Below are 26,674 nucleotides of genomic sequence, written 5' to 3'. Positions count from 1 at the left end.
TGCCAATTAAATGCGACTTCCTTTTTCCTCCAGCGTGCAAAGGCGCCAAGTCTTCACCATAACTTCCCTGCATATAAATCCAGCTTTTTAATGAATATTATCGAGTTCATCTTGTGCGATCCGTCTCTCTCTCTCTCTCTCTCTCTCTCTCTCTCTCTTTTTGTCTCACGACTAAAGCAGGAGCTTAGACACGACGTCTGCTCACAAAGAACAACAGTGGCTATTTTTAGTGAGGAGCTTCCCACACTCCTGACTGGGCCCAAACCCAGAAACACACCTGAGGGGTTTTGAGAATCCCGGCTCCAGTAAGACTGGCACAATGATGGCTGCAGTGTTTAACCTTAATGAGTGTCCCAACCCTCAGTGATGAAGGAATTGTAAATACAGATGATTATAACCACCCACTTGAAACCTCCTAACATCATTAGACTGGTGCCTCGGAAAGGTTGCTTCCCTTTGAAAGTCTCTACAGGATCGTGACCCACATACAGAGGATGGAAAAATGGAGAATCGGCATTGTGGTTGCTTTCGATATTGTCACCCGAGAGAAGTCCCCACCAGAAGATGCTGCTAATTATAGTCCCGCAACATCAAAAGTCCTCTTTGAAATGTGTGTATGTGTGTGTGTGTGTGTCTTTGCATGTGTCTGTGTGTTGCTCTGTCAGTAGCTCTGCATGTGAGGGAGGCTAATCTGATGGGTACATAAGCCCCCGTGCAGACAGACACAATCAAGAAGCTCTCCAGTGGAGGTGCGACGCAAACGTGCACACTGACACATCCACTCGTGCAGTTGTGTATTCCTCCCACTGTTCCCTGCAGCCCATTTGCTCTTTTAAACTGGTACAAATGAGTCTGACAGCAGGTTGCTGGTTCGGCTGCTGCAGCTCTGAAGGTCGCCATCAGTAAATCTGCGTTCTGAGGTTTGTGTGTGAACGGAGCTCCACTTCGTTCCAATTTGTTGGACAACTTGATTTCCACAGCAAGACATTTTGTTTCCTGATTTAATGTTCTGTAAACAACAACCAAAAAGAGCACAAGTGCTGATCATCGGCCTTTGGTGGGTTTAGCTTCTCCACTCAAGGACCAATTAATCGGCGCATTAACGAGACAACATTGGAGGAGCTTGGCAAACGGCTTAATGTCCTCATTTGGATTCATTTTCTATTAATTACATTGTCTGCTGGCATCTGGAGGAAGTTGAAACCATAAACTCGGACGAGGGTTGGGATTTTCTTTGCCGTTCACCCGAAAACACTTAACCCCAGGAACATTTATATGTATATAGGATTAGTCGTTATATCTTGTTGATAGTTAGAGAAGAGTAAGATAAGGGAAAGGAAGGATGGAGAATCACAGTCGAATGGAAACCAAGAGCATTACAGTTCATAGTCAGGAGCTTGAGCCTTAAATCAACAGTAAGAACTCCAGGAGTGTTTTCAAACCCAAACTTTAGAGTGAGTTTCGATTCGAGACGTGTTGCTGTTTATCCCCCAAAAAAGTCCATAACAAGTATTTTCTACAGCGAAGAAAAACTTTTCAAATGAACATGAACTCCTTCTGGCCCAGTGATGTGATTTCAACTTTATATAGACGTCGAACTACCGGGATGATTGAAATAAAAACATCTCAGATAAAACATTTGCTGGGACGGTGAGAGCAGCGCTGTCTAACCGATGCCTCTTCCCTCTCTATCCCCAGCAGAAGACTGATATAAGAAAAGTTTACAGTAGAGTTTGGGGTCTAAGAGGATTTAACTAGTTTATTTGACATATTCTTCTTCCACGTCTTCCCCCTCCACATCTGGACGATCCCAGAGTTGAGATTGTCCTGAATTTGACTGATATCTATGAGTGTGTGTGTGTTTTTGTGCAGCTTGATGGAATTTAAGGAGACCGTATATGAGCCTCACATTCAATAAACCGATCAGAACATCATCTTCTATTCGCTCAAAGATCAAGATGCACTTGCACCTTGATGAATTGCTATTATAACTAGAAAGCCACTTGCTCATTTATCTGCCCAAGGCCCAACAAGTCCCTTTATGAAACCACTTGTAAATTCACGTAATGTGGATCTTTATTTGGAACACTCATAAACCTCAGTCCCATTAATGTGCCAGATGTTTTTCATCAAGTTCCATGAATTGTTCTCTTTGAAATCAATGAAAATGTTTAAAAATATCCAGATCTGCTCCAAAATGAAACATATTCTTCCCTGACATACAACACATCCTTCAACCAAGTTTCATGGTAATGCATCCCATAGTTTTTTGTGTAATCCTGCAAACAAACAAACAAACAAACAAACAAACAAACAAATACAAACAGTTGTGTTTGACAGAGGTAAAATCAGATTTTCCAGGTTACTTCTCTGCAGAGGAAACTGATTTGTGTGTGAAACATGCAGAGGCCATGTTTACAATGCAATACAACTTAATTAACCCTAAAGGCAATTTGGTTTAAGCCAATTAATAGAAAAACAAGATCCAGACGTCCAACATCGTGGACTCTGGACGTGAAAAAGTCAACTGTGTCCGTCTGAAGCAAGCGGAGACACTGAAATTACACTTGATGCCTCTTTGCAAACTGTGTAATGAAACTTTTACGGGCATTTTTCCATCTTCGTGCAGTGAGTGGTGTCTTTAAAACAGAACCAATCCCAGCACGCCGCCTCCCAGGGAGAATCGGTGGCACAGTCGCTCCCCTGCTGACGTTAAAACGCACAGATGGATCCTTTAAACGCTGCGGTGAGGGTCTAACAAGTGGGTTTCACGGGGCTCCTCCATTTACTGTGAACAGCCCCTCGCTCAGACGTGGAAACCTCGGGGGTGCAGGGCCTGCGTGGTGTCACAGCCGGGATCACTTTGAAACAGTCTAATTAACGGCGAGGAAGTATTTAGGAAGTCATCTGAACCTCAGTGTAACGCTATAAACTGTTATTGTTCCACCAACTGGAGGACACACGATGGCGGCGGGTGGAGAACTCGGTGTTTAATGCTGCTCTTAAAGTTGAGAATATTTTCATTTCACTCTTGTGCTGCAGTCAGATGTCGGGGAGTCCTCATCAGGGCCGTCAGCTCCATGCAAATGGACTTGATTTCTCCTGTTGGCGTTCAAATTGCATCACTTAGCCCCTGAAATGGAAACAGCCTCCTCTCTTCTCCCGGGAAAGCTACGCTACTCTGATATAATGTCTCAGATGTGATAGACGGGAAAGGACAAAAGGAATAATGAGGGCATTTAATGAGTCAAGCAGGATCAACCTGTTGTAGATGTTTTTCCGATCACTTGGTGTCAGACGGCGATGAGGAGGCGTCCACAGCTGCAGCAGCGGCTCTAACTCCTCTTCTCTTATCTCCTGCAGGCACAACCAGGCAGCCCAAGGAAGGAGAGGTCCCGGGGGTGGATTATAATTTCGTGACCATTGACCGGTTTATGGAACTGGAGAAAAGCGGAGCCCTGCTAGAGAGCGGAACGTATGAAGGTAAGGGATTTAGCGAAGTGACAGATTGTGATTATTTCCTCTTTTAGCTGCTCTCAGACGTCCACGGAACTTTGGACATTTTCCAGAACTTACAAAGAGGCTCACAAACTTTGAAAGACATCATGTCCTGCCTCTTACGTTCTCTACCCAGACGCCACTTCTTGTTTTCCAGACTCCGACAGCCTCCCACTGAGTTCTTCCTATGTGAACTCCAGAAAATGTCATCACTCAATTTTTCGATTTTGATATTTCAAAGCGTTTTCTTGTGGAATTTATGCATCAGTGTGGCACTCCAGGCATTTTCCTCTGTGTGTGTGTGACAGTGGTGTGAATGAGTGCTGAGACAGAGCTCATCACACTCGCGCTCATACACACACACAAGCACACACACACACACACACACACACGCATACCATCCATCTTTCAGCTTTGCGCGGACATGAGCATCATCAGTCATGAAGGACAGAAAGGAATCTGTAAATTCTGAATGAAGAGAAGCCTGCACACACACACACACTCAAACACAAACACACACACACACACACACACACACACACACACACACACACACACATCAGTATCTTCATGTGCACTCTCTGGGCTCTGTCCTTGAGTCTGAGCTGCAGTGGCTCTTCAGTCGTCTAATCAAAACAAACAGACCGACACTCGCTCTCCTCTCTCTCTCTCTCTCTCTCTCTCTCTCTCTCTCTCTCTCTGGTCAGACGGACCCGCGGCTCGGATTTTAAAGCACTCCAAAAAAAAAAGAAAAGAGGAAGCCTTCAGCTCTCGGTTCGCCCGGCCACCTCCAGCTCTCAGGAGACCCTCTGCCATTATACAGATAACAGACACTGGAGCCACTAACTTCCCTCTCTCCCACCTGACTCCAGGTCTCTGTCGGCCCGCCACCCCCCCGCAGGAAGGAGGGAACTAAATTGCAGATGGCCGATTTAACGGTCGGCTGCCAGGAGCAGTGTTAGATCCTCTCGCCGATGGGAGCCGCTCTACACAGCGTGAGGGGGGGAGAGTTTCTTCTGCACCGTCGCTCGGCCACCATTCAGTGGTTTATATACTTTAATAATTTAACGGCCAATTAGATGTGGAGGAAAAAAGGGAGAAGGGGTGAGATTTAAGAAAAGAACGGGCAGGACGAGCAGCTTATGTTTGAGTCTTTATAACATAGAATAATGTAGGAAGAGCTCAGGTTCACTTCCTGAAACAAATCACCTTGATAACAACAATGAGGTTCTGACATCTCACTGATCCTGAGTCTGCGTTTCAATAGGTTTTTGAAATACGTTTTAAAGTGGGAGGAATGACAACAGATAAAAACATTATCAATTGTCTAACATCCTCTATTTTGGTCTAAAATTAAAGATTGTATAAAAAAATTGACTAAATCAGTAAAATAGAAATCGTCGTAGGAGCCTTTATGAAATTGACAAATGGGCTGGATCTGCCCCGTGGCCCTGTCGATTGAGCTCCCAGAGAAAATTAGAAACTCAAATATATTTGTTCAGCTCACGTGGCACTAAAATCCTTAAGAGCAACATCTGTGGCTGCTGCTTTCGGTGCCAGAAACCGATTGAAGGTTGATTGGATGTTTTTTTCCTTGATCATCTTTCTCCTCTCACTCAGAGTGTTATTGTGCAGAGAGATGAGGATCACTCCCTCATGAACCCTGGAAGAAGACTAAAGCACTGCCCTCCACTTCACCTCCAATGTGCCGAGGGAGACTTTCATTTTTCTTTTCTTTTCTTTGTCACGACGGGTTTTATCCTCACGTGTACGAGACTCAGCGCAGCTCTCTGATGCGACAGCGAGGCAGCCACTTCAAAAAGTGCAGGTTTCTGTGAAGCTGCAGGTTATTTAAGTTCACACGTGGAGCATCATTTCCTTCTCGGAGGCAAATCTCCGGTTCGTTAAGGCTCCAGGATTTGTGTCTGCTGTCGGGGGGGGGGGGGGGGGGGGCTCTAATCCCGACAGTCCCCGTAATCTTTTTACAGCTACTCTCCTTTATTTTTCATTGCAGCCTTCATGTTTTCCAGATCGTGAACACGATGTTTCAGGAGGTCTTTCCAACGCAGAGGGAGACACCAGCTAATGTTTTTTTAAATCTTCTTGGCTACTCTTCTTGTTCCCCTGCAGTTAATGCGGCAGTGTCCCTCCTAATGCTCAAACCCAGTGGGTTGAAATCATCTCTGAGGACTGTCACACGCGTCATCTTCTAATGTCTGATCGTTCGGTCACGGCCCGTTGAGTGGAGCTTTACCGCTCGTCTAATAGCAAACCTCACGTGACCCTCCAGACCTAAACTGTGGCGGTTGTCCTCCTCCTGGAAACCCGTCCTGTGCCGTGGCCAATCTTTGTGCCGACCACAAAGAGCCTCAGCTGTCTTTCAGGGCTCGGATTTGAGAAAAAGCTCAGAGGCGAGTGGAGTCAGATCTATTTTCTGTTTCTAAAGAAGAACATCTCTCAGACTTCGGGGCCGACGTGATTCGACACCTCAGCCCTGCACTTGAAGAATCACAGTCGAGTGTTCGGCTTCGACGACAGTGTCTTCTGCAGTTATTTCACTCGCTCTTTTCTTTACAGGCCTTGTCTTTCCTCCTAAAATCAAAGCGGAGGATGTAACGTGTCTAGTCAAAGGATTGGTTCAGCCCTTCACAAACTCCCACTTAATTCCATTACACATTTCACTGGCAACATTACACAGTGTAAGACACAAAAGCCCGAAATGAAGCCAGGACGAATGCTGATACGAAGTTTCACAGTTTTTTAGAGCATGAAAAAACTAATTAAAACCAAACTTACTAGAACATTGAGTACATGGACGTTAATTATTGTGGTGAGAGGACAGAACCCATGACAAAAATCTATTAATGTTCTTTTGGATTTATCGTTTGTTTAGTCCTTATCCCATCAGCTAACATGGAGGAGGCACCTTATACTGCAGCCAGCCACCAGGGGGAGCTTGAGATGCTGTAACTTGCCTCTCAGGAGCTGTCTTGTCCTCTACGTCCCATCCACTCACATGGTGGAGGCAGGGTTTATGACCCATACTGCAGCCAGCCACCAGGGGGCGATTAAGATACTATTAAGATATGCTTTGGCTTCATCTATAGGAGACATAATGTCGTCCATCTTTATCTTCAGTCTGTATTTTGTTCCCTAAAAGATTTCAGTGACCCTTAAAGAAAGGAGTGACCGTGACTAATGGAGGCTGTCGGAGGAACTCGGCCGCTGCCAGAAGACGAACTGAGAGACGGTGAAAATCTACACAGAAGACCGTGGAAGAAGCTGCTGACTCCGAGCCAAGTCAAGTCCAAACTGCAGCTTTGTTGGCTCTGACCAACGACTCGAATCTTAGAGGGAGATTCAGCGATTGTTCAAACCAAGCAGAGCAGAAATACGCATCCAGTGCATTGAGTGAAGTGCAGATGAGAGGACGGACGAGTCTGGCAACGGCAAATATCCCACAAACGTTGATGGAATTAGTGCAGGAGGAGGAGGAGGAGGCGTGTGCTCGTCTGTGTCACTTTTTATTGCATCTCCCAACTTGTCAGTGTTGTAAGACATGATGTGAAGTGGAGACCACAGCCTGTGTGCTCACGGATCAACGGTCTGACATCATGGAGCACAGAACATGTTGTTCTCCCTGCAGAGGCTACAGTGGTTTCATTATTTATTTATCATGTGGATGTAACTTGGGTGCATGACCTTTCCTGCAGTCAGCCACCAGGGGGCGGTTGAGATGAGTTGGCTTCACTTTTGGGGAGGAGTCTACGGCCTGTAGTGCTGCTGTGATTTAAATGCTAACATCTGGATGCAAATATGGTAAAATGATTGTTCACCATCTTAGTTTGGTGTCTTAATGCTAAGTACAGTTTATGCTAATGAGAATGTGATTTGTTTGTAGAAGAAGACGTACAAAAGGATCTCGGTTCATCCTCTGGTGACCTTGAATATCAAATGGGATGGAGTCAATGTTTCACTCAGATCCAAAAACCTCCACCTCACTGGGTCTTTACAGGAAAGATTGAGTCATTAAGGTCAATCCTCTGGAGACCACGAACATCTGCACGTCTCAAAATCCTTCCAGTATTTTCAGAGACAGACCAGCAGACAGACCCCCCCCCCCCCCCCCCCCCCCCCACAGCCCTAACACGAGCACAGCATTAAATATAAGATGTGAATTCAGTACATAAAAATAACTTTGGTTTTAAATGTCTCCCCCGTCTCGCTCTTGTTCCAGATAACTTTTACGGGACCCCGAAGCCCCCGGCCGAGCCCAGCGCTGCTCTGCTGCTCAATGTAACGGACCAGCTGCTGCCGGGCGCCAGACCCAGCTCCGAGGGCAAGAGGAAGCGGAACAAGTCGGTCAGCAACATGGAGAAGGCCAGCATCGAGCCCCCCGAGGAGGACGAGGAGGAGAGGCCAGTCGTCAACGGAAATGGCATCGCGGTCACCCCAGGTCAGCTCCCGACATCGAACCTCCACAGACGCAGAGGCTCAGGTCTCTCTGTCGGGACGTCTAGGTCTGAGGTCAGGGTCAGAGCAGCCGTCTTGGCTGGATCGGCCGCCGAGCATCAGAGAGAGTAACATTGATTTCACACAAATGTCTGTGGGAAAAATTATTTTATGGCAGGTAATGACTTTTAAATGGGTGACGAGGATGTCTTTATGTGCAGTTTAATGGGCGGATATGTAAAGTGTAAATTACAATTCACTCTCAGAGTCGGTGATTACCTCTGCGATTCAAAGTGTTTATGATTAAAAGCTTCGGTGCAGTCGCTCCCTGGTCAGTCGCTGGGTTTCATTATGAAACCCCAGATAGCCAGAGGGCGCACACACACAGACACACACACACACACACACACACACACAGCAGCCTGCAGGCACTTCAACAATCAGACCTTTTTGTTAAGTGTTTATTTTTCCAAACCAGCGTTCCCCTCCGTGTGCATTCTGAGAAAATAGCAGAATAGACATTAAACACGACTCTTTATATTATTATAACCAACGTTTCTTTATATATGTTCGTTCAACAGCAGCACGCAGCATCTGAGTCCACATACGTCCAAACACACATACACATGCACCCCCCCCCCTCGCGTTAACAGAAACCCCTTTGAATGCATCCCATGATCACATGAAAGCAGAATAATAAAAGGGGCTTTATGAGTTTGATTTCTGCGATTCCAAATCCAAAACCATGCTTCGGTCCTGTGACTTTCTAAGCTGGTTTTTAGAGCCCGAGGACAGTGGAGTCTCTCGCTGCACAGCAACAGTCACAACACCAGGAAAATCCAAAGCGTTCAGTTACTGATCCCGATCAGCGCCCGCAGTCACTTCTGCTTTAAACAGCCTCGCTCTTCTTTTTTCTTTTTCTTTTTTTTTTTACGGGAACTGTGGCGTTTTGAGATGAGATTTTGGTTTTCCTATCGCAAGGAGCTCAAACAAGGTAGGATCTGAATAATAATTACAAAGAAGTTTTAAAGATTCTAACTTAATATCCTGGATTTCTATTCCAGCACAAGACTAAAGACATAAAAGACAGATTTCTGAAGTAAATGACTGAATTAGTGAAAATGTGAATTTACAATCTAACAGTAACGACATTATGTACATATGACAACAACTTGCTTCTTGTTTTACAAAGTGATTTAAGTGTTAAGAGTCATGAAAGAGCTTTTTTATATCTTTAAAGAGGGAATGCCATAAATATACAATTTTAAATGAAACCGCTTTAGGTGAAAATATGATTGTAATGATCATTTAGCATCTTTCTTTATGTTTAGAAAATGTTTTATTGGACAAGAGTTATAAAAATACTAATTCAATCAGAGGAGATCCGATTTAAAAAATGCTATAAAATGCAAAAGCAATGACAAAAATGCATAAAATACAGTAAATTAAATTTGGTTTAAGGAAATTGTTTTAGGAAACTTTTGCATTTTATGAAACAAATTCTAATAACTGGACATTTGATGAAACTGATGCTCCATATGTTTGGGTTCAGACCTGAAAAGAGGTTTAAATTATATCTATATCTCAAAGAATAAACTGTTATATAACATTGTAAGTTAAATGTTAATAGACCTCTTTGGGTTTTTAGAGAGGTCGAGTTGTTTAAAGGGTTCACCTTTTAGTGAGTATATGAAAATCCATTTTATTAACTTAACCTTCGTTCCAGGAACCAAAACAGACGTCCTCAGGCTCCTTATTCTGAAACGTTAAGAGACCTAAAGGAGAAGACTGTACCATTTAAGTCATTAAAATGGATTTAGTAAGATCTAGCGAGCCTGTATAAGGATTTCACAGCAGTGCAGTGTTTTATGAAGGGTTACAAGTTCTGTAAAGTCTCCTGGAGCCTCCCTGTGTACATTTCTGATCGTCATCTGAAGTGAGGCGGACGACCCCGGCTGAACGTTTTGAGCTGATTCCTATCGGCGGCCTCCAGATGCTTGATACCTTCGGGCTCCGGGCAGCTCAGGGAACCTTGTTGGGTGTTGGAGAGCCTCTCTGAGCTCGGCAGCGTGGGGGGGGGGAGTCGTGTCTCTGTGGATGGACGGTGTGTGAGCTGACCAGGAGAGTTGAAGGGGAATCAATAGAGCACAGCGGGCTCTGTGATCTAAGCAGATAGCTGCTGCTTCACTCTTTCCCTCTCATAGATTATCTCTCAATCCCCAACTCTTATTTGTCCCCTCTCTACTTCCCTCCACCGTCTCTCTCTCTCTCTCTCTCCACTGAGATGTGCACACACTTGCCGTTTCTATCTCTTTCCTTCTATCCACCCAATTCTTCTCACCCTTTAACGTGTTCGCACTGCGCCACAACTCAAACTAGGGCATCCGGCTTCTCTCTCAATCTCTGTTGTCTCCTCTTCTTTATTCATCCGTCTGTCTTGTTACCCTCAATCATTCCCTTTCTTCCCGTCACCTCTCCTCACCTTATTCCAAAAACTCTTTCCTCTATATTCCTCCTGCCTCCTCCCTAAACCTGACTTTCAATCAATCTCTTCTCCCGACGTCCTGCGTCAATCCTTCCTCGCTTCACCTCCCCAGTTATTGACGCCCCCCCCCCCCCCCTCCCCCTCTCCTCCCTGAGTGATAATGACTCATCCTGTCCTGTTTGTCACCTCAGAGTCCAGCGAGCATGAGGACAAGAGCACAGACGCCTCAGGGGACATCGCCCCACAGAACAGCCCAGCGGAGGCCTCCACCGAGCCGCCCAAAGACGACGGCCAGTCGCCAAAGATCACGCTGCCCAAACTAGAGGAGAACGACGAGCTCGGGCCCCTGCCGGACAACTGGGAGATGGCGTACACGGAGAAAGGAGAAGTCTACTTCATAGAGTGAGTGGAAAGTTGTCATACGATGCATCGTCTCCTCCCTTAGACAAACAAAGATGGGGTTGGGTAATAAAACAATGTAATTTTATCAATAGCAATATAAAAAAGATTATATATATCGATATGTTTCTTATGCTTAGTGCAAACACAGATTTATAACATCATTGATTTTTATAACACTTTTACCTTTAACAGATTCAATAATGTGACTTTTATTGTGAAAATTATCGATATCGACTAATTTGAACATTTCAATCTTGATATAACTTTTTTGCTGAATCACCCACCCCTTGGTTAAAGTTATGTTACATGTTAAAGGTATTTGCTTCACATGTGGGAAATCATATTTCATCTGTAACGTTCTTCTGTGATTTATTCATGTAACACCTGAGTGACCAAATTAGAGCCGTTAGGCAGCGGCAGACGAGGATTGGTGTTGTCATGCCGCCAAACACATGTTGCCTGTTCATGTCTAGGCAGGCTTTGAATCCCCCCCCTCGCCACGGACGAATCACCATATGTCTCCTCCCCTCAAACGCTGAACCTTCACGCCCCCCCCCCCCATCCATCAAGCGCCGTACGCAGCTAATGCAGGAAGCTGAATTTGCAGTTTCGAGATTCCTCTCTTTCCTGAGCCTAAGTGTTGCCGTTCCAAAGTGAACGCAGTTGCCAAGAGGAAGCTCGTCTTTGATTGGCCTCCACACGAGATGAATTTGTTTACCTTGAAGTGAGGCGGCTGAATAGGGGGATAGAAGGGAGGGAGTGGGAGGTGGGAGAGAAAGAAAAGTGATAGTGATTAAAAATAGTCGAGACGGAAATAAGAGAAGGTGAGAGGGGTGGGACAAGAAAGAGGGAGAAGTTGATTTAGATACTGTAAATATGGCGAAAAAGGGAAGAAGGTTGGAGATGGGAATGATTGAGATGAAGGGAGGATGAGAAAAAGGAGAGAACAGGACGAGAGAGGTTGTTGGAAAGCAGAGCCAGAGAGGTTCGACCTTACCTTGAACTGCACTTTATTTGGCTCAGTGTTTGGCGTGGGCCCTAATCTCTCACTTTTATCTACGTCTACTCTCCCAGTCTTTTTCGAGTCCTCTGTTTTTAGCTCAAGGGGAGACAGAGCTGGATCGGCCACCAATCGAATCCAGACTGAAATATCTCAGCCGTGGCCTGCCATTAAATCATGTTCCAAACATTCGTGGTCCCCAGAGGAGGAATCCTAGGGATTGTGGTGTTTCCCCTGAATCCTCCCAGTAAATTGTCCCTAATATTGAGGCTAAATTAATCCAAAACACGACTCCGGTGGGAGGATAACGTTGTTTTGTGTCTGGAGGATGTGCAAAATGAGAATTAAACTTTAGCTTTAAAACGATGGGTACCGAAATCCGACATGACAGGTACCTCCCAGACCCAATCACAATCGTACTCAAGTAACTTCCCATCAACATCACCGCAGATGCCTAGTTAACAATGGTCTTAAGTCTGGTGGCAACAGACTCTCTGCATGGCTCTGGCAGCACGTAAAGTTAGCCTACAATTAGTTAGCTGTTACCTCAAAAACCAGTCGACAACAAAAGGCCTAAAGCTAAACGGCTTGATTTCACACAAATTAATTCCTTTTTAAAAACAATCCCGTGTATAGAGGGGAACCTAGCGTCATGTGGGATACGTTGGAAAGCAGAGGGATGATCCGTGTTTGACTGATTGCTTGATCCCATGCCGAGCACATCAGTCGGCAGTGTGGCTCCCCCTGGTGGTAAGACAGTTAATGACGAGTTTGGAGGTGGAGTGTTTTACTGTATTTACCCCTGAAATTGTTATTTGGGGTTTAATTATTGTAGGTGGGTAACTTTTTACTTGTGATGTGATTGTTGTCCTTTAAGCTTGTTGTTCTGCCCCCTAGTGGCCATAACATAAATAAGTGCAGCTTTAATATCTGGATGGTTTTTGTTTTTGTTCATGGCTGTAGTATGTTGATGTGTTTAAGGCCGTCGGTGCAGCCTCGGATCCGCTGTGTTTGAATCCAAGCTGCACAAAAACTTTTGTTCAGCAAAGCAAAGACCTCTTCGCTGCATCCTCTTCCTCATCTGACCTATTTTCGTATTTTTTTATTACTGCAAGCATTTTGCACAGCTCCCCTGCCCTCCCACTCCTCTGTGGAGGGAGGGAGGGAAGCCATTGTGGCTCCAGAGCTTCAGACGAGCTGCGGAGATGCATCGAGTTTCTCTGGCACTTCCTCATATCTGATCTAGATCCAGCTCTGTGTCAGAGAGGCTCTGGATGAATCTGCCAAACCCACAGCTGTTCCCCTCCATCACTCCCTCAGCCCCCCCCTCTCTCTCGCCCTCTCCGTCCCTTCCCCTCCCCTCTTCCGCCTCTGCCTGCTAATGAGCGACAGTAAGCAAATTAAAAGTATTGATTGCCATTTTGTAAACCCAAAGCTTTTTCTTTCTTTTTTTCTATCTCCACACCTTTTTTTTTTAAGAGGCAGGCACACGAGGGAGTCTCTTCTTTCCTCTCTGAAATCATCCTCCAGCTGAATTAAGAATCCACCAACCTCCTTCTCTCTTTCTGCCAAGTCTCCTCTCTCTTGCCATCTATCGCACTCCCTCTCACTCCGGCTCTGTCGTCTCTCCACAGCCACAACACCAAGACAACATCGTGGCTGGACCCGAGGCTCGCCAAGAAGGCAAAGCCGCCCGAGGAATGCAAAGAGGACGGTGAGTACCGCGTCCCGATCTTCTAGCACCTCGCGTTCACTCCTTTTTTGATTCCTCCAGCCTCCCACTGCTTTTATTCTACTGGATTTTGAGGCTCGCCTGTTGGTCTAGCGCGAGAGGAGACACCGAGACGGTTTCGTCCTCGGCTCATCGGAGGGAAAGGTTTAGTGCCGGTGTAGCGTTTCTGTTTATGAGGAGTTATGTGGTCGTGTTAACCGACCGGCGGTCCACTGTGAGTAGGAAGTCTCATGATATGTGTTTTTAAAAAGCACAGGTTCAGAGGCACTGGAAGTCACAAAGACTTCTTTATTCTGAACTGAGGGAGAGTGTCCTTCGCCCGCCCACACACACACACACACACACACACACAAACACACACGCACACACACACACACACACACAGACACACACACACACACACACACACACACATTCACATTCACAAACACACACATAAGAGAAAGAACTGGGATGAATGTTAATGCAGCCGCTGTACATATACGCATCGATCTTTTCGGGCCTCAACCCCCCCCTCCCTCCCTCCCCTCCCAACTTTCCCATTTGTCTTTTCTTTACCTGTCAAAGCGAGACGAGGATTTATGGTCTGAGCTATAGACGGGGAGGTGGTGGAGAGGAGGAGGAGAACCGGAGGTAGAGATGGACACTGACAACAGATGAGAAATTACTTTTTAAGTCTGTGTGTGTGGTTTGTGCTCACGGTGGGCGGATGCTTTATATTATATTTTCATTGTTTGTATTTAAGTCTTTCGCAAGATTAAGCCAAATATTTTCTTGGGGCGAAGGAAGAACTCGTGGAACTTTAGAGGAACTTCAAATTTCTTTAACATTGTGAGATAAGGCGTCTTTCCACATATCCTCAGAATCAGGAAGTGTGCTGATATCTGTGAACGGGTGAAATTTGGTTTCAGATGCAGATGATGATCTGAAATTTGTGAATGAAACATTTATAGTATCAAATATTCCTGTCGGAGAATGGATATCACTGCATATGATTAAAGCAGTTTCGTGAAAAACTTGTGTGTACGTGGTATCTGACATCATTATATGTATATACATAAGCCTTGGATGGGAGGGGGCTCTCTGAGTGCCCTTCTGGTTGTGTGTACTCCTGGGTCACAACAAGGATTGAGTTACTTTTAAAATACATCAAGTACTCAGACAGAGAGACGGTGCAGTGCTGGGTCAAACTCTGTTTTCACATCACACCTGCCTCGTGGGACATTAGGGCCTTTACACATTTTCTATTTCGTTTCTATTGTCTTTTATTCTCTATGTGTTTTATTATCCTCTTGTTGGGTTTATAAAATGTGAAAATGTCCGTCACCAGTTCCCCCGGCTGAAACGCGATCTTTTGAAACTGCTCATTTCAGTCTGATCCAGAAGTCCATCAGCTGGAAAATCAATATAAAACAAAGTCACTTCACCAATTTGGTTCAGGCTGATACATCTCTTCAACTATCCGATGGTTTGTCATGAAACTCTGTGCAGACGTGTCTGGTTCCCAGACGATGAATCCTCACAGCTCTGCTGATGCTCTGATTTATCCTTCAGCGTCTCCTTGAGGTTGACATTTGTGCTTTTGATTAAAATGTCTCAACCAGAGAGATCTTAGAGCATTATTAATGAATTTCAATTTGACAAAACACCTGTTTTCTCTGGATTCCGTTTCTCTTGTTACTCCTGCTTCCCTCCACAGTCCAAAGACCTGACTCCAGGTTATCTGGAGACTCTAAATCGACCTCTAGGTGTGAAGCTGAGCATGAATACATGTTTGTATTTATTCCTGCAATACATGAGCGTCCTGTCCAGGGTGTAGCCGGCCTCTTGCCCCATATCAGCTATTCTTAGATCTAAAGGATAAGCGGTATAGCTGATGGATGGATTGAACTATTTCAGTAGAGTGACAGAGGTGGTATCGGGTCTGAAAGCATCTGCACTGGTGGCATTAAAAAAAAATGGGCCCTCATCATGTTAACACTTTGCTCATTTTATCCTTCAAACAGAATTACCGTCCTGATCTTGTATTTTGCTCACAACACTCCCCCCAGTGCCGCCACTGATCGTCCCCTTTCCCCTTCAGTCTGTACATCAAAGGCAAAAAGAGCTCGGAGACGATGAGATGACACGGAGACAAAGATGGAGACACTTGTGAGGAGTTGTTCCAAATGAGATTGCACTTTTATCTCGGGCTCGTTCAATCCCAGTTATCTACTGCAGGGGAGAGGTGCTGGTGGTGCTGGTGGTGGTGGTGGGGCTGTTATCGATCTCGTTGGGCGACTCATCCACTTGGTTGATCCCGTTTGAGGGGACCGTGGTGCAATGGGGGGGGGGGTGCAGCTTTGTGAGGAGGTAGAACAATATTTAGTCGGGCCAAGTTGACGTCAGTTTTTGGAATGTGTACTTTTACTTTTTAGTTTGGCCCATCCACTAACACGGAGGAGACAGGCTTTATGACCTATACCGCAGCCAGCCACCAGGGAGCGATCACACCAGAGGAGCTGTCATGACGTCCATCTTTACATACGGCCTATGTTGATTACACTGTCTTCTAACTTCTTTGATTAGTTGAGTTTCTCAGGATGTTTTTTTCTCACTCCCAGGTTTAAATATCTGGGGAAACAGTCCATATAAGTGCAGAGTCGGGTCTTTACTGGTCTTTTTAGCTCTCAGAAACTTTGAGCTGGTCTCAGATTCAAGGGGTTTGTGTCAGCAGCCAGAGAAGAAGAGTGTTGTTCACTTTAAACGTCCACAGCCGGGTGGCACCAGACGCCCCGGGGAGCTGAGCTCAGTTAGGGAGAGAAAAGCTGCCTCCGTAAATTCGGTATTGATTGGTGGAAAAGGTGTGCGTTTTGTGTGTGTGTGTGTGTGAGAGAGAGTGTGTGTTTGTGTTAATTTTTGGACCTGCACCATGCTCTGATAAGCGCTAACAGGATCGCAGGGTGGGGTCTGTGAGCTGTGACTGAACAACAGGCTGAGAGGAGGAGGAAGAGGAGGACAGCACTAAGTGGGAAGCACACACAGAGAGGAGCAGATGTAGAGGAAGTGTTTGGATCCAGTGTCATACACCACAACGTCAACACAATTAAAATGACACTGGAATACTGTTATCATATTTATTATAGCGTGGGTCTGATGCTTGTTACTCTGGTGGTTCTACAGGTCTCAAGTCCTCAGAAGATCGAATCTCTTATAGTGGAGTAAAAATTTAAATAACAGCTGAGCCAACATACAGAATATTATAAAAAAGAACCGTATACTTGAGAAAATGTTTACACCGCAGCTGAAGGTGAAATCTTTCTTACGTTCAAACTCGGTTGTGAACATGAAGGTGAAAACCAGGAGCTGTCAGAGAAGTGTATGTTTGCTTTAACGTTCTGGTTCCTGCTCCCGTGAAGACGGAGCAGACGACATCACAGAAGCCTTGTCGTTACATAACTCGTGTTTCTCACCTCCTCTCTCTACCTCCGTATCCATCTTTGTGCTCCCCTCCCTCCCTCCCTCCCCCCCCTCCCTCCCTCCTGTCTTCCTGTCTCCTCTTTTTGTTTTGGCAGACGAAAAAGAACGAGAACAGGCTCTTTGCAGAAACTCGCTGTTGTTTCAAACTCTCTCAGCCTCTTAAAGTCGATTTTGTTTTTTTCCCGTTCTGCCAAATGTTTGTTGGCTGGTAGAAAGAGAAGCTGAGCCCCCCCCACCCCCGCGCTGTCGTCTCACCTGAGTCTGTGCTTATTGAGCCTGTTATTCAGCAGGTAGCCCCCCCCACACCCCCGACAAGCGAATGAAATGCAGACAAACCAGCGAGTTGTTGTTCGCCGAGATTTCAGCAGGTTTCATCAGACACCAGTGTTTTCCTATTCAGAGCAGCTCAAGTGACACAGAATGGAAAACTTTGAGAGTGATGCTCCGGTTTGAAGGCTCGTAATTATCTTACATTCTTTTATTATATTTTTATGGGACAGTCTGAGGACAGCGATGTGTTTTCTGAACATTAGCGCATGTGAACCTCAACAAGGTAATAACACACGTTAATGTTTTTAACCCTGAATATGAGCAGAACACGTCTCCTCTCTCGCTCACAGACATACTTCAAAACTCTCTTGAGGGAAAATAGTTTTTATTTTTCACTCCTCGGGGCGCCCGTAAAAAATAAATTGAAAAGAAAGAGAGAGAGAAAGAGAAATGTCACGTCGGCCGTTCACTCTGTTTTCCTTTTAGCCGCTTCAGTGGCACCACAGACTCTGTCACTTCTGTGTGATGCTGGGAAGTTAGATTTTTAAATTTTTTTTAAGGGGCGACACTGAATTTGAACGTGCACTCCGTGTGCTCGCAGTCCTACAGGTGAGTTATTACACGCTGGGAGACGCGGCCCCCCCCTTCTTCATCTCGAGACTCTTGTGGCGGTCGGGAGGGGGGGGGGGGGGGGGGTGTAGCTGTCTGCGAGGTGATTGATGGGTGTATTTTGAGAACATCCCCAGCAGAGCACGCCTGCGGCCTGAAGATTGGAAGAGGGATTCAAAAGACGGTGTGAGGCAGATGCACATATGTGTGTGTGTGTGTGTGTTTGTGTAGGTGTGTGGCCGGTACCTGGTGTATTAGCTGTCACTTTGCGTCTATATCAACCTCAGTGTTTTTGCACCCAAGTGAACTCGTATACTATAAGTTGAACTCAATATCGATATTTTTATATTTTTGTCTCTGCGTCTGGGATGAAGTTAAAGAATGAGTTCTATAATTTCCTTTTCATCGGCAAACCCCACAAATAGATTATATTCATGAATATTTCCTGGTTGTTGTTCTCCAGAAACCATTTAAAAAACCATAAATGAACTCCGGGTGATTTGTTTCTGTTCTATGATGAACATGGGGCTGTGTTTTTATTTTTGAATGAATCCCCTGCACATCATCCTGCTGCTATGAAGACTCACCAGAGCTCCAAATGTTTATCAGTCCACAGCTAAAAATAGTCCCTGAGCAGATTCATTATTTATCCTGTTTGAGCTACAACGTCTGTGTCTGGCTGGGTTATTGAAATTATTGAGACTGTGTTTAAAAATGAAAGCTACACTTTTATGATTTTAAAGGTTCAGTGGGAATAAACAGGCCACAGACACGGTGAAGAAATTTAGGAAAAGAAAAGTTAGTGAAGCAGAAATATTGAACATCATCTTTTATTTGATTTATTAGGCTTTACCGACTCAACAAACATTAAAAGGTAAAATCAGTAGATCTTCATACTTGTTTGGGCTTTAAATTATAAATACATATCTTTTTAATATTTGTAATTAACTGTTATAAATATTATAATCTACCAGAAACTGATCAACAATCCAAAGCCCCAAACTTGTTTTAACCATCATTAAATACAATTGGAAACATCTGAAGTTTATTTTGTCATAATTGCTTGAAAATGTATAAAAAAGTTGTTTTACTGTGGATTGATTATTAAAATAATCAAGTTTTAATACAAATATTATTCATTACATTAGTTGTAGCACATTACTATGAATAAATTCATCCCTCTCAACACATTTATCTTCACAGACTCTTATTATTTATATTTTATCTACAAACGGACGACTTGACAAACTACAAAGTGCATTTTTAATGAACTTTTCTCGAGGATGGTTTCTTTGATTTAAGATTTTATCACACTGATGAATGTTCAAGTGTTGATTTTACAAATTAGTAGCTTGATGCTATTAAACGTGGTGGAAGATCGTGATTGGTCGAGCCCATGTATCAGCAGGATCATCCATCATCATATACCGTCTATAATTCCACTTGTCATGGTGAGATTGACGTTTTTTACATCACTGGTCCAATAAGCAAATCAGATTTTTGTCAGTTTAGATTCTAATTGAGTTAAAAATGTGTTGAATCTAATTATCGTTAATTACATTTCCATTGCATCAACAAACCCATTACAAAACAAGCTCATTTGCATAATTTTCATTAACATGTAACAAGAGTCTCGTAAAAAAAAAAGAAGCGTCTCCACTCCTGACCCCACGGGGACAAGGAGGAGGTTCCTGGAGAGGAATACTGCAGCAGAATAAGTGTGTGTCTTTGTGTTAATCTGTGTGTGTTTGTGTGTGTCTGTACTGTAATTGTTCGCCCAATAAAGCCGAGCTTCGGAGGCGAAAGAGGAGTGAATAAGTGCCAGGTCACGGTTCAGTACGTCTCTGTGTCTCTGTCCCCGGATCGTCCTACCAGCTTGTGAAGCAGTTTGATTTTGCATTTGTATTCTGCTGCTTAACTACTGTCTGCTCGCTATGAGACACAGACCAGTGGGATGGGGGGGGGGGGAATCTAAGGACATGGATTTCTCCACACACGGTGCGGGAGCATTAAACCAACGAAAAACCAGCAGCATCAGAATTCACTAGAAGAGTCAAACTCTGCCTCGGCCGGCGAGTGACACCATTAAGTGATTTGTTGTGAGAGCCGGGGGTGTCACATTGACTTTCCCTGTCACGCTGCAGATGTATTGGCTTGTTAATCATCTTCTAAAAGACTTAAATCAAGAATCTTTCCCCAGCGGAGGGAAAATGTTCCCCTTGATTAATGTGCGTCGGGCCTGTGATGTAAGAATGTAGCAGTCAATCTCAGCTCATCCATCTGCGTCAGGCCCGGCCCCAACTTTTGAGATGTCACCATCGTCTAAACAGATTCGGCCGCATGATTTATCGGCAGCGATTAGTGCGGCGGAACTTGTGCGTCGGAGTGAGACTCTGACCGCAGCTTCCTGTCCGAGCCCGTCGGAGCTGGAGAGAAAACTAACCGAGCCTGACCCAGATCCGACAGGGAGGTCTAGACTGCTTCTTGCAGTTTGTCCTCTGGGATCTTTAATATTCTAGTTATTTACAGCAGGGACAGTAACACAATCCACACAATCCTCATGTCAAATTTATCACGAGTCCCCCTTTTTAAGTATTTTGGGGCAAGTTCATGTTTTTAGTCCTTGGTTTCAAACTCAGAAATTGACCGATTAGTTCCAAAAGTTGATTATCCAGAGATAACCTGCTGAGCATCAATCGCACCATGTTCAGGGGAAATCGGTCTATGCATTCTTGAGTTATTTTGCACACAAACACACACACACAATGGAACACGGTGATGCTTTTGTATAGTTTTCTATTGACACCATATCCCTCTGATCCAAATTCAACCAATACCCCCAAGATTCAAATCCCAGTTGTGTGTGATAGATTTCATTCGACCCGTCTCCCTGAGTGTGACGTGTTTGTAAACGTTTCTCTGATCCTGCACAGGAGACAGAGTCAAGTCATCAAATTCTCCAATTCTCCTCTTTATCGATCGACTTTTACTTCCAGCAAATCTACAGCCGTGTGAATTCCCCCTCTCTTTTTATTTTGGCTCACACTTCCTTGTTGGAGTCACAACATGTTGCAGCAGCCCAGTGACTTTCACACACGATGCAGACTCTGCTCGTTTAACAGCCGAGGCCGGTAAATTGCTCTTATTGAGATTTTCTCTTCCAAGTCATGTTTACCCGTCAACAAGCTCCACGAGGCCGTAGAAACACTCTATGTGTGTGTGTTTGTGTGTGTCTCTGTTTGTGTGTCTTTGTGTGTCTGTGTGTGGCGAGGCCAGCGGGCTCCACTCAGAGCGCTCAGGGTCCCCGTCCTCATATCTTCACTCTAATGTGCTTTTGATTGTGTCGGAAAAGACGGTGATTATCAGTCAGAAAAACATGATGAGATGTTTTCACTCGTTGATTCGAGAGAGCGCGGAGTTTGTGAATTCTGGTTTATGGATGTTGAGGAATTGAACTTCATCAGAATATTAATGCTTTAGTCACAATCAATAGATTTCACTCTGTTTATATTGTTTGGTTTCGGGAAAAAAAAATTATGGAACTGCCGAGAATAAAAAGATTTTATGATGGAAGATTCAAACGATGCTAGAGGAGGTTTCTGCTGATTTTCACAGAGGAGCTGGATAATATCAGATTAATCACTTTATTTTTATGCAAACACAGAAGGAATTGAATTCATGGGAGGTCTGCGTGAATTCATTTTCCCTGGGTTCTGTCCGTGCTACAGAAACTTCATAATGACCATATCTAATACCTTATATCACAAAGTGACGTCTGCTTGTTTCATGATAACAGCCCAATAGTGAAAGATATAAATTATGACCACAGAAATAAACCCAATCTTTATTTTCCAAATAATTTCTGGAATTGTTTGGTTCTTTTCTTTTCCAGCTTCTTATGAAGGTTGTTTGAATTTCAGAAATTTAACGAGTCAAAAATGGCAAAAGATCCTTTTTTTCAGTTACTGGTCGTCAAACTATGTTTCAATACTGTTAATGGTCACTAACCACTCAGTGTACTAACAGTCTGTTATAACCTCCACCAAGGATTGGTTGGTTGGTTGGTTGGTTGGTTGGTTGGTTGGTTGTTTGGTTGATTGGTTGTCTACATGTGAATATGGTTTCATAGGGATCTGTTGGGCCTTGGTGGAGATGCTCTGAGTTCCCAGTAACCTCTGTATATACTGGTTTTCATTGTTTAGTGGAGTTTTTACAGGAAGTAATCGATTGCAGAATCCAGGGGTGATTGATGACCAGCTTTCCTTCTCCCAGTTGTGGAGCTTTTCACTACACCACGAGAAAAATCCTTCTTAATCTGATGCACTACACTTTCCTGATAGAAAACTAAAAGTCAAGGTTGCTCAAAACATAATGGAAAACTTCCTCAAACTCTAACTGCTGTCTTATAGCAATTTCAGTTTGTGTTGCTGCTGTAAACAAACATTCTGTGTTTGCTTTCCAGATCCAGAGTTTAGCAAATGAAATGTTGTCTGTTGCAGTGATTTAACCTAAAGGTCATTTTATCTCATGGGTTATCAAAATTGTGTTAAATGTACTTGAATGTATGTACTTGTACGTTTGTGTGTGTGCGTGTGTGCGTGTGTGTGACATTTCATAATCTCAGATAAGTAGTTGTGTTGTAGTTTCTTTGTCTGTGTTGACATTTCGACTTTTCAGCTTAAGCTTGAGTTTAGATTGTCGTCGGTGATTCTTAACCGCTGCTCAAGACAACAGGAAACAAAACTTTTATTTGTTCAGAATCCAAACTTGTTCATCGGAGTGTGTCGCTAATTCCTGAAAGTCGGTTCTCACCAGTCGAAGTTTCCATGAATCTCTTTGACCCCGGCACAGAGCGGCACCCTGCTGAAAAGGACTTTAATTTCTGGAAGGCTGGAGGCACTTGAAATGATTCAGTTCAGCTGGTGTTCTCCTCAAAGGAAAAAGAAAGAATAGAGTAAAAAGAAACAGGACATGTGTGAATCCCCGCGGTGTCTCGGGGCTGTGTGGTTTGCCACCCGGACCAAATTAGAAATAGCAGAATAAAAGATGCACAAGCTTGTGAGCATGAAACTTCACTTCAAAAAAAGAGGCTTGTGTGAGACGCGGAATGAGAACATGAGATCGGGAGGAGACTCAGGATGGAGGGAGCAGAGATGGAAGAGGTCAGGGGAAGTGAGGTGAAGCAGAAAGAGAGACGTTATGAAGAGAAACCGGGGGGGAGAGAATATGTGGAAGATGTCAGGATGCCTCCTGCTGGCAGTAAGTGGTCCTCCACCTGTGACTGCAGGACGAGAGATGCCAAAACTTGTTCCACTCGCTTCTGGGCTCCATCATAAGAACTCCTGCCCGGACATTTTACATCAGCTTGACATTTTCCTCCTGGACTCATGCGGCAGGGCAGTGATAAGCAGTGTCGGCTTTTTACAGTGTGGCGTGCGCGCACACACACACACACACACACACACACACACATTGTCCCATGGAGCTAGGACTCCATTTGCAGGCTGCTGACAGAGAGGTTATAAACGAGGCTCACTGGAGCCAAACAACAGAGTGCGAGCAAAGAGACAATCCTCCCAGGTTCAGCATTTATCAGCCGGCTGCTCAGTGAAAGAAACACTTCATTGTGTGTGTTTCTTTTTTTGTGGGGGGGGGGGATACTGCACTGCAGCCATGACACCACAGGAACTCCTTAAAACATGAAATTCTGCAGAATAGCGGCCTCTGTGGCAGGAAGGTGATCCAACGATAGCTAATGTTAATTAACATGAGACACAAAAAGCATCAAGAGATAATTTCGATTGACTACAACTATGTTCTGAATATTGTAGGATGTTTTGGTATTTTTAAGATTGACATGAAAATGATTGATGCCCCTTTCCTGATTGTATATTAGAGAGAAAATGTTTAGTTAATAACTAACTCACAGCGGCTTCACATTTAGTTATTGGTGTTTTATTTCCAACTGAAATCTGGTTTATTTGTTGCCGTCTCCCCAACGTGTGTGTCTTCTGTCTTCCCTGGTCCGACCCTCTATCGTGAATAACTCTGTTTTCCTTCTTATAAATAAACCATCATTCTGCTGTGGGTGTTGTTTGCAGCTTGATTTGTTTGAGTTCCTCTTTTCGGAGCAGAGACATTTCTGGCTTCTTCTTGTGGACACTTAAATAGAAAAGGCTTTGGCTAAGATTCATGACAGCCCTTTGATCTCTACACGTGTGTGTGTGTGTGTCTACGTGTTTGGGCATATGCAAAACGTTGGTGAGGGTTTGTGTGTGTGTGAGAGAATTAACGTAAAGTGTGTGTGTGTGTATATGTGTGTAAAGGTGAGAACATGAAACGCTCTCTTTCATATTTAATGAGTGGAGATGGGGCTAAGGAACGTTGCAGTGTTCACAGGAGGTATTCCCGTGGGCTGTCAGCCTGCTCGCAGCGCTCTGTTATATCACTCACAACCCTATGTGCGTCTGTGTGTGTGTGTGTGTGTGTTGTAGTAGTAGATATCTCGGTGTGTGTGTGTGTGTGTGTTCATCCCACTGAAAGTTTAATCATTTGTTTGGAGGCGATGGGGGCAGGGGTTCAGAGCAGCATATGGCACGTGCATTAGCATTGCACCAGCATTGTTGTGATACGTCTGCTCCGTGACTGGGAGGGATGGGAGCGTGCACGGTAGGGATGGGAGCGTGCACGGCGCTAACTAGGCCAAGCAGTGTTATTGAATATATGCAGTGACCACACAGAGCAGTGTCTGTGGCGTGCAGCTCCTCGTTCCTCGTCTCTCTCGAGCTGCAGCCGGACTTTTCGGGAGGTGCTCCATGGCTCCCTCTGCTCGCCTCCCTTTCCTGATTAGGAAGCGTTTCCTCTGCTCTTATCTCCGCTCTCCTCCTGATTCCCCTTCGCCTCGTCACTAATCAAAGCTCGTGTGATTCCACGCTGAGCTGCACTGGAACACACTGTCGTCCCCCCCCCCAGCTCCGGGCTGCACTCACCTCGAAATGCAGTTTTAACGAGAGCCTCTCACACTGTGTACCCAACTTGCTTTTTGAATGATCATGCTATTAGGCTAAACCCTGCATGGGGATGGGGGGGGGTGCTTTAAATGCTAATTGTAATGTTCTGCAAAAGCAAACGGGAACTCCTTCCAGACGGGTTCTGAAGAGCTGCAGAGTCAGGGAGCTGTGGAGAGGGGAAGGAGGAAATGGAGGAGAAGGGGACTTTTGAAAATCCCGTCCAGTGTGACTGACGAGTGTCGGAAGGTTTGACGGCGGATCGGCTTTGATCTCCAGGAACAGAAGCTCGTCCTGCAGCACAGTGCACGTGCAGGAAGAGGCAGAGAGGGCAGGAATAATATGACTCCATGCATCTGTTCAGAAATATTAAAAAGTTCGAGGCCACTTTGAAAATACCAAGTTAAAGCTCTTAATCTGAGCGATGGGGATCTGGTCAGTGTGAGTTGCTCGGATGGATTTGGACATTTCTGCTCCTCTCAGGACGAATTACAGAATTCTTCAGTGACTTTTCCTGAGATGACATTTTCATTTTGTCCTGTGTAATTAATGTGCCTGCTCATAGCAAGCTAACAGGCTGAGCTCAGGGTTCTGAGCAGAGAACCACAGAGAACATGTAGATGCCTTATATATGTATGAGGTGTAACGCTTGGGCACTGAGCAAAGTCTCTGTTGGAAGGCTGTTGCAGATAAAGTTGTTAAAATAAATAAAAAAAATGCATTAATTCATATTTTAATGTTCATGATAAATATTTATACATCTATATTTATTTCTGCGGACCCTCTCATTAGTCGATGGCCTGTAGAGAGGAATCGGATCCGTGGCAGTTTGTTGCCTCTTGATCATTTCAATGTGTGGACTGAAGGAGCCGGGAATCAAACCACAAACCTTCTGATGAGTTGTGTGATGTTGTGTTGAGGGTTTAATCCCTTTACACATCTGTACTTTGAACCTGTGGCAGTTTAGTCAAAGTTTAGATGCTCATGTATTCAATAAAAGTACTTGTTGTATTTAATAGAACTCAGAAAGTAGGAACAATACATGTCTTGATAACAGCAGTTATTATTTTAAACGTTTAACTTTTTTCTACACACAGATTTTTCCTGTTTCATGTGTTTGTTCACATTAGATCACGGAAATCAGAGTTTGAATATTGATGCTTTGATCCGTCTGTCATTTGCCACTAATTGACTGTCATGTGTTACCCGTCGTTGTGTTAATGCTTTAGCTGGTAGCGTTTTGAGAAGGTTCGATGCCCCGAGGGTTCTCGCTCGCTCCAGTTCCTGCTCTGCTAATCTATGCAAAGTTCCTGCATCAAAACACAATATTTACAGCGGGTGGCAGAAGATGCGGCGCATAAATATTTCACCCAGTGCTTTAAATTCCGGCACCAGATCTTTCAATATTTGGGGGTTATTTTTCAACTTTGTTTCTTGAAAGGGGTTTTGGGGTGGGGGGGGAGCTTTAAAGAACCAGTAGCCTCTTTAAATCAATCAAAGTGACACGCTGCTGAGAAAACACATCGTTGTGTTTTTTCATCTCGTGTCTTGTCGCCATCAAATTTTCATAAAAAGATGAGATTGAAGATTTATTCACAAGAGCGAAAACGAGGCCCCGCTCGGAAAAAAAGGAAAAAAGGAAACCACGACACGAGCCTTCCAGTGAGCGTGTTAGTGCTCCATGAAAACACCCGGGTGATCACAGACAGGGAAGCCATGCTGTAAACTAATTCTACCACCGCAATGTAGCTGCTCTGAAT

At 44.5% G+C, this 26,674-nt stretch overlaps 2 protein-coding genes across 2 annotated transcripts in view; both read left to right on the top strand.

Moving 5' to 3' along the window:
- The window catches only part of magi2a (membrane associated guanylate kinase, WW and PDZ domain containing 2a), a 169,971-nt gene that overhangs the window by 105,668 nt on the left and 37,629 nt on the right, over positions 1-26,674 (top strand). The window contains exons 3-6 of the mRNA XM_053414651.1: positions 3,364-3,483; positions 7,736-7,954; positions 10,627-10,837; positions 13,472-13,551. Coding sequence (XP_053270626.1) covers positions 3,364-3,483; positions 7,736-7,954; positions 10,627-10,837; positions 13,472-13,551 — 630 coding nt within the window. The remainder of the gene's footprint in view (positions 1-3,363; positions 3,484-7,735; positions 7,955-10,626; positions 10,838-13,471; positions 13,552-26,674) is intronic.
- The window catches only part of gnai1 (guanine nucleotide binding protein (G protein), alpha inhibiting activity polypeptide 1), a 204,665-nt gene that overhangs the window by 146,060 nt on the left and 31,931 nt on the right, over positions 1-26,674 (top strand). The window lies entirely within an intron of this gene.

The sequence above is a fragment of the Pleuronectes platessa genome, chromosome 22 (genome assembly GCF_947347685.1).
Source record: "Pleuronectes platessa chromosome 22, fPlePla1.1, whole genome shotgun sequence".
In the NCBI taxonomy this organism is placed as follows: domain Eukaryota; kingdom Metazoa; phylum Chordata; class Actinopteri; order Pleuronectiformes; family Pleuronectidae; genus Pleuronectes; species Pleuronectes platessa.
Note: the sequence above shows the minus strand (reverse complement) of the source record. Positions and strands in the feature narration are given on the sequence as shown.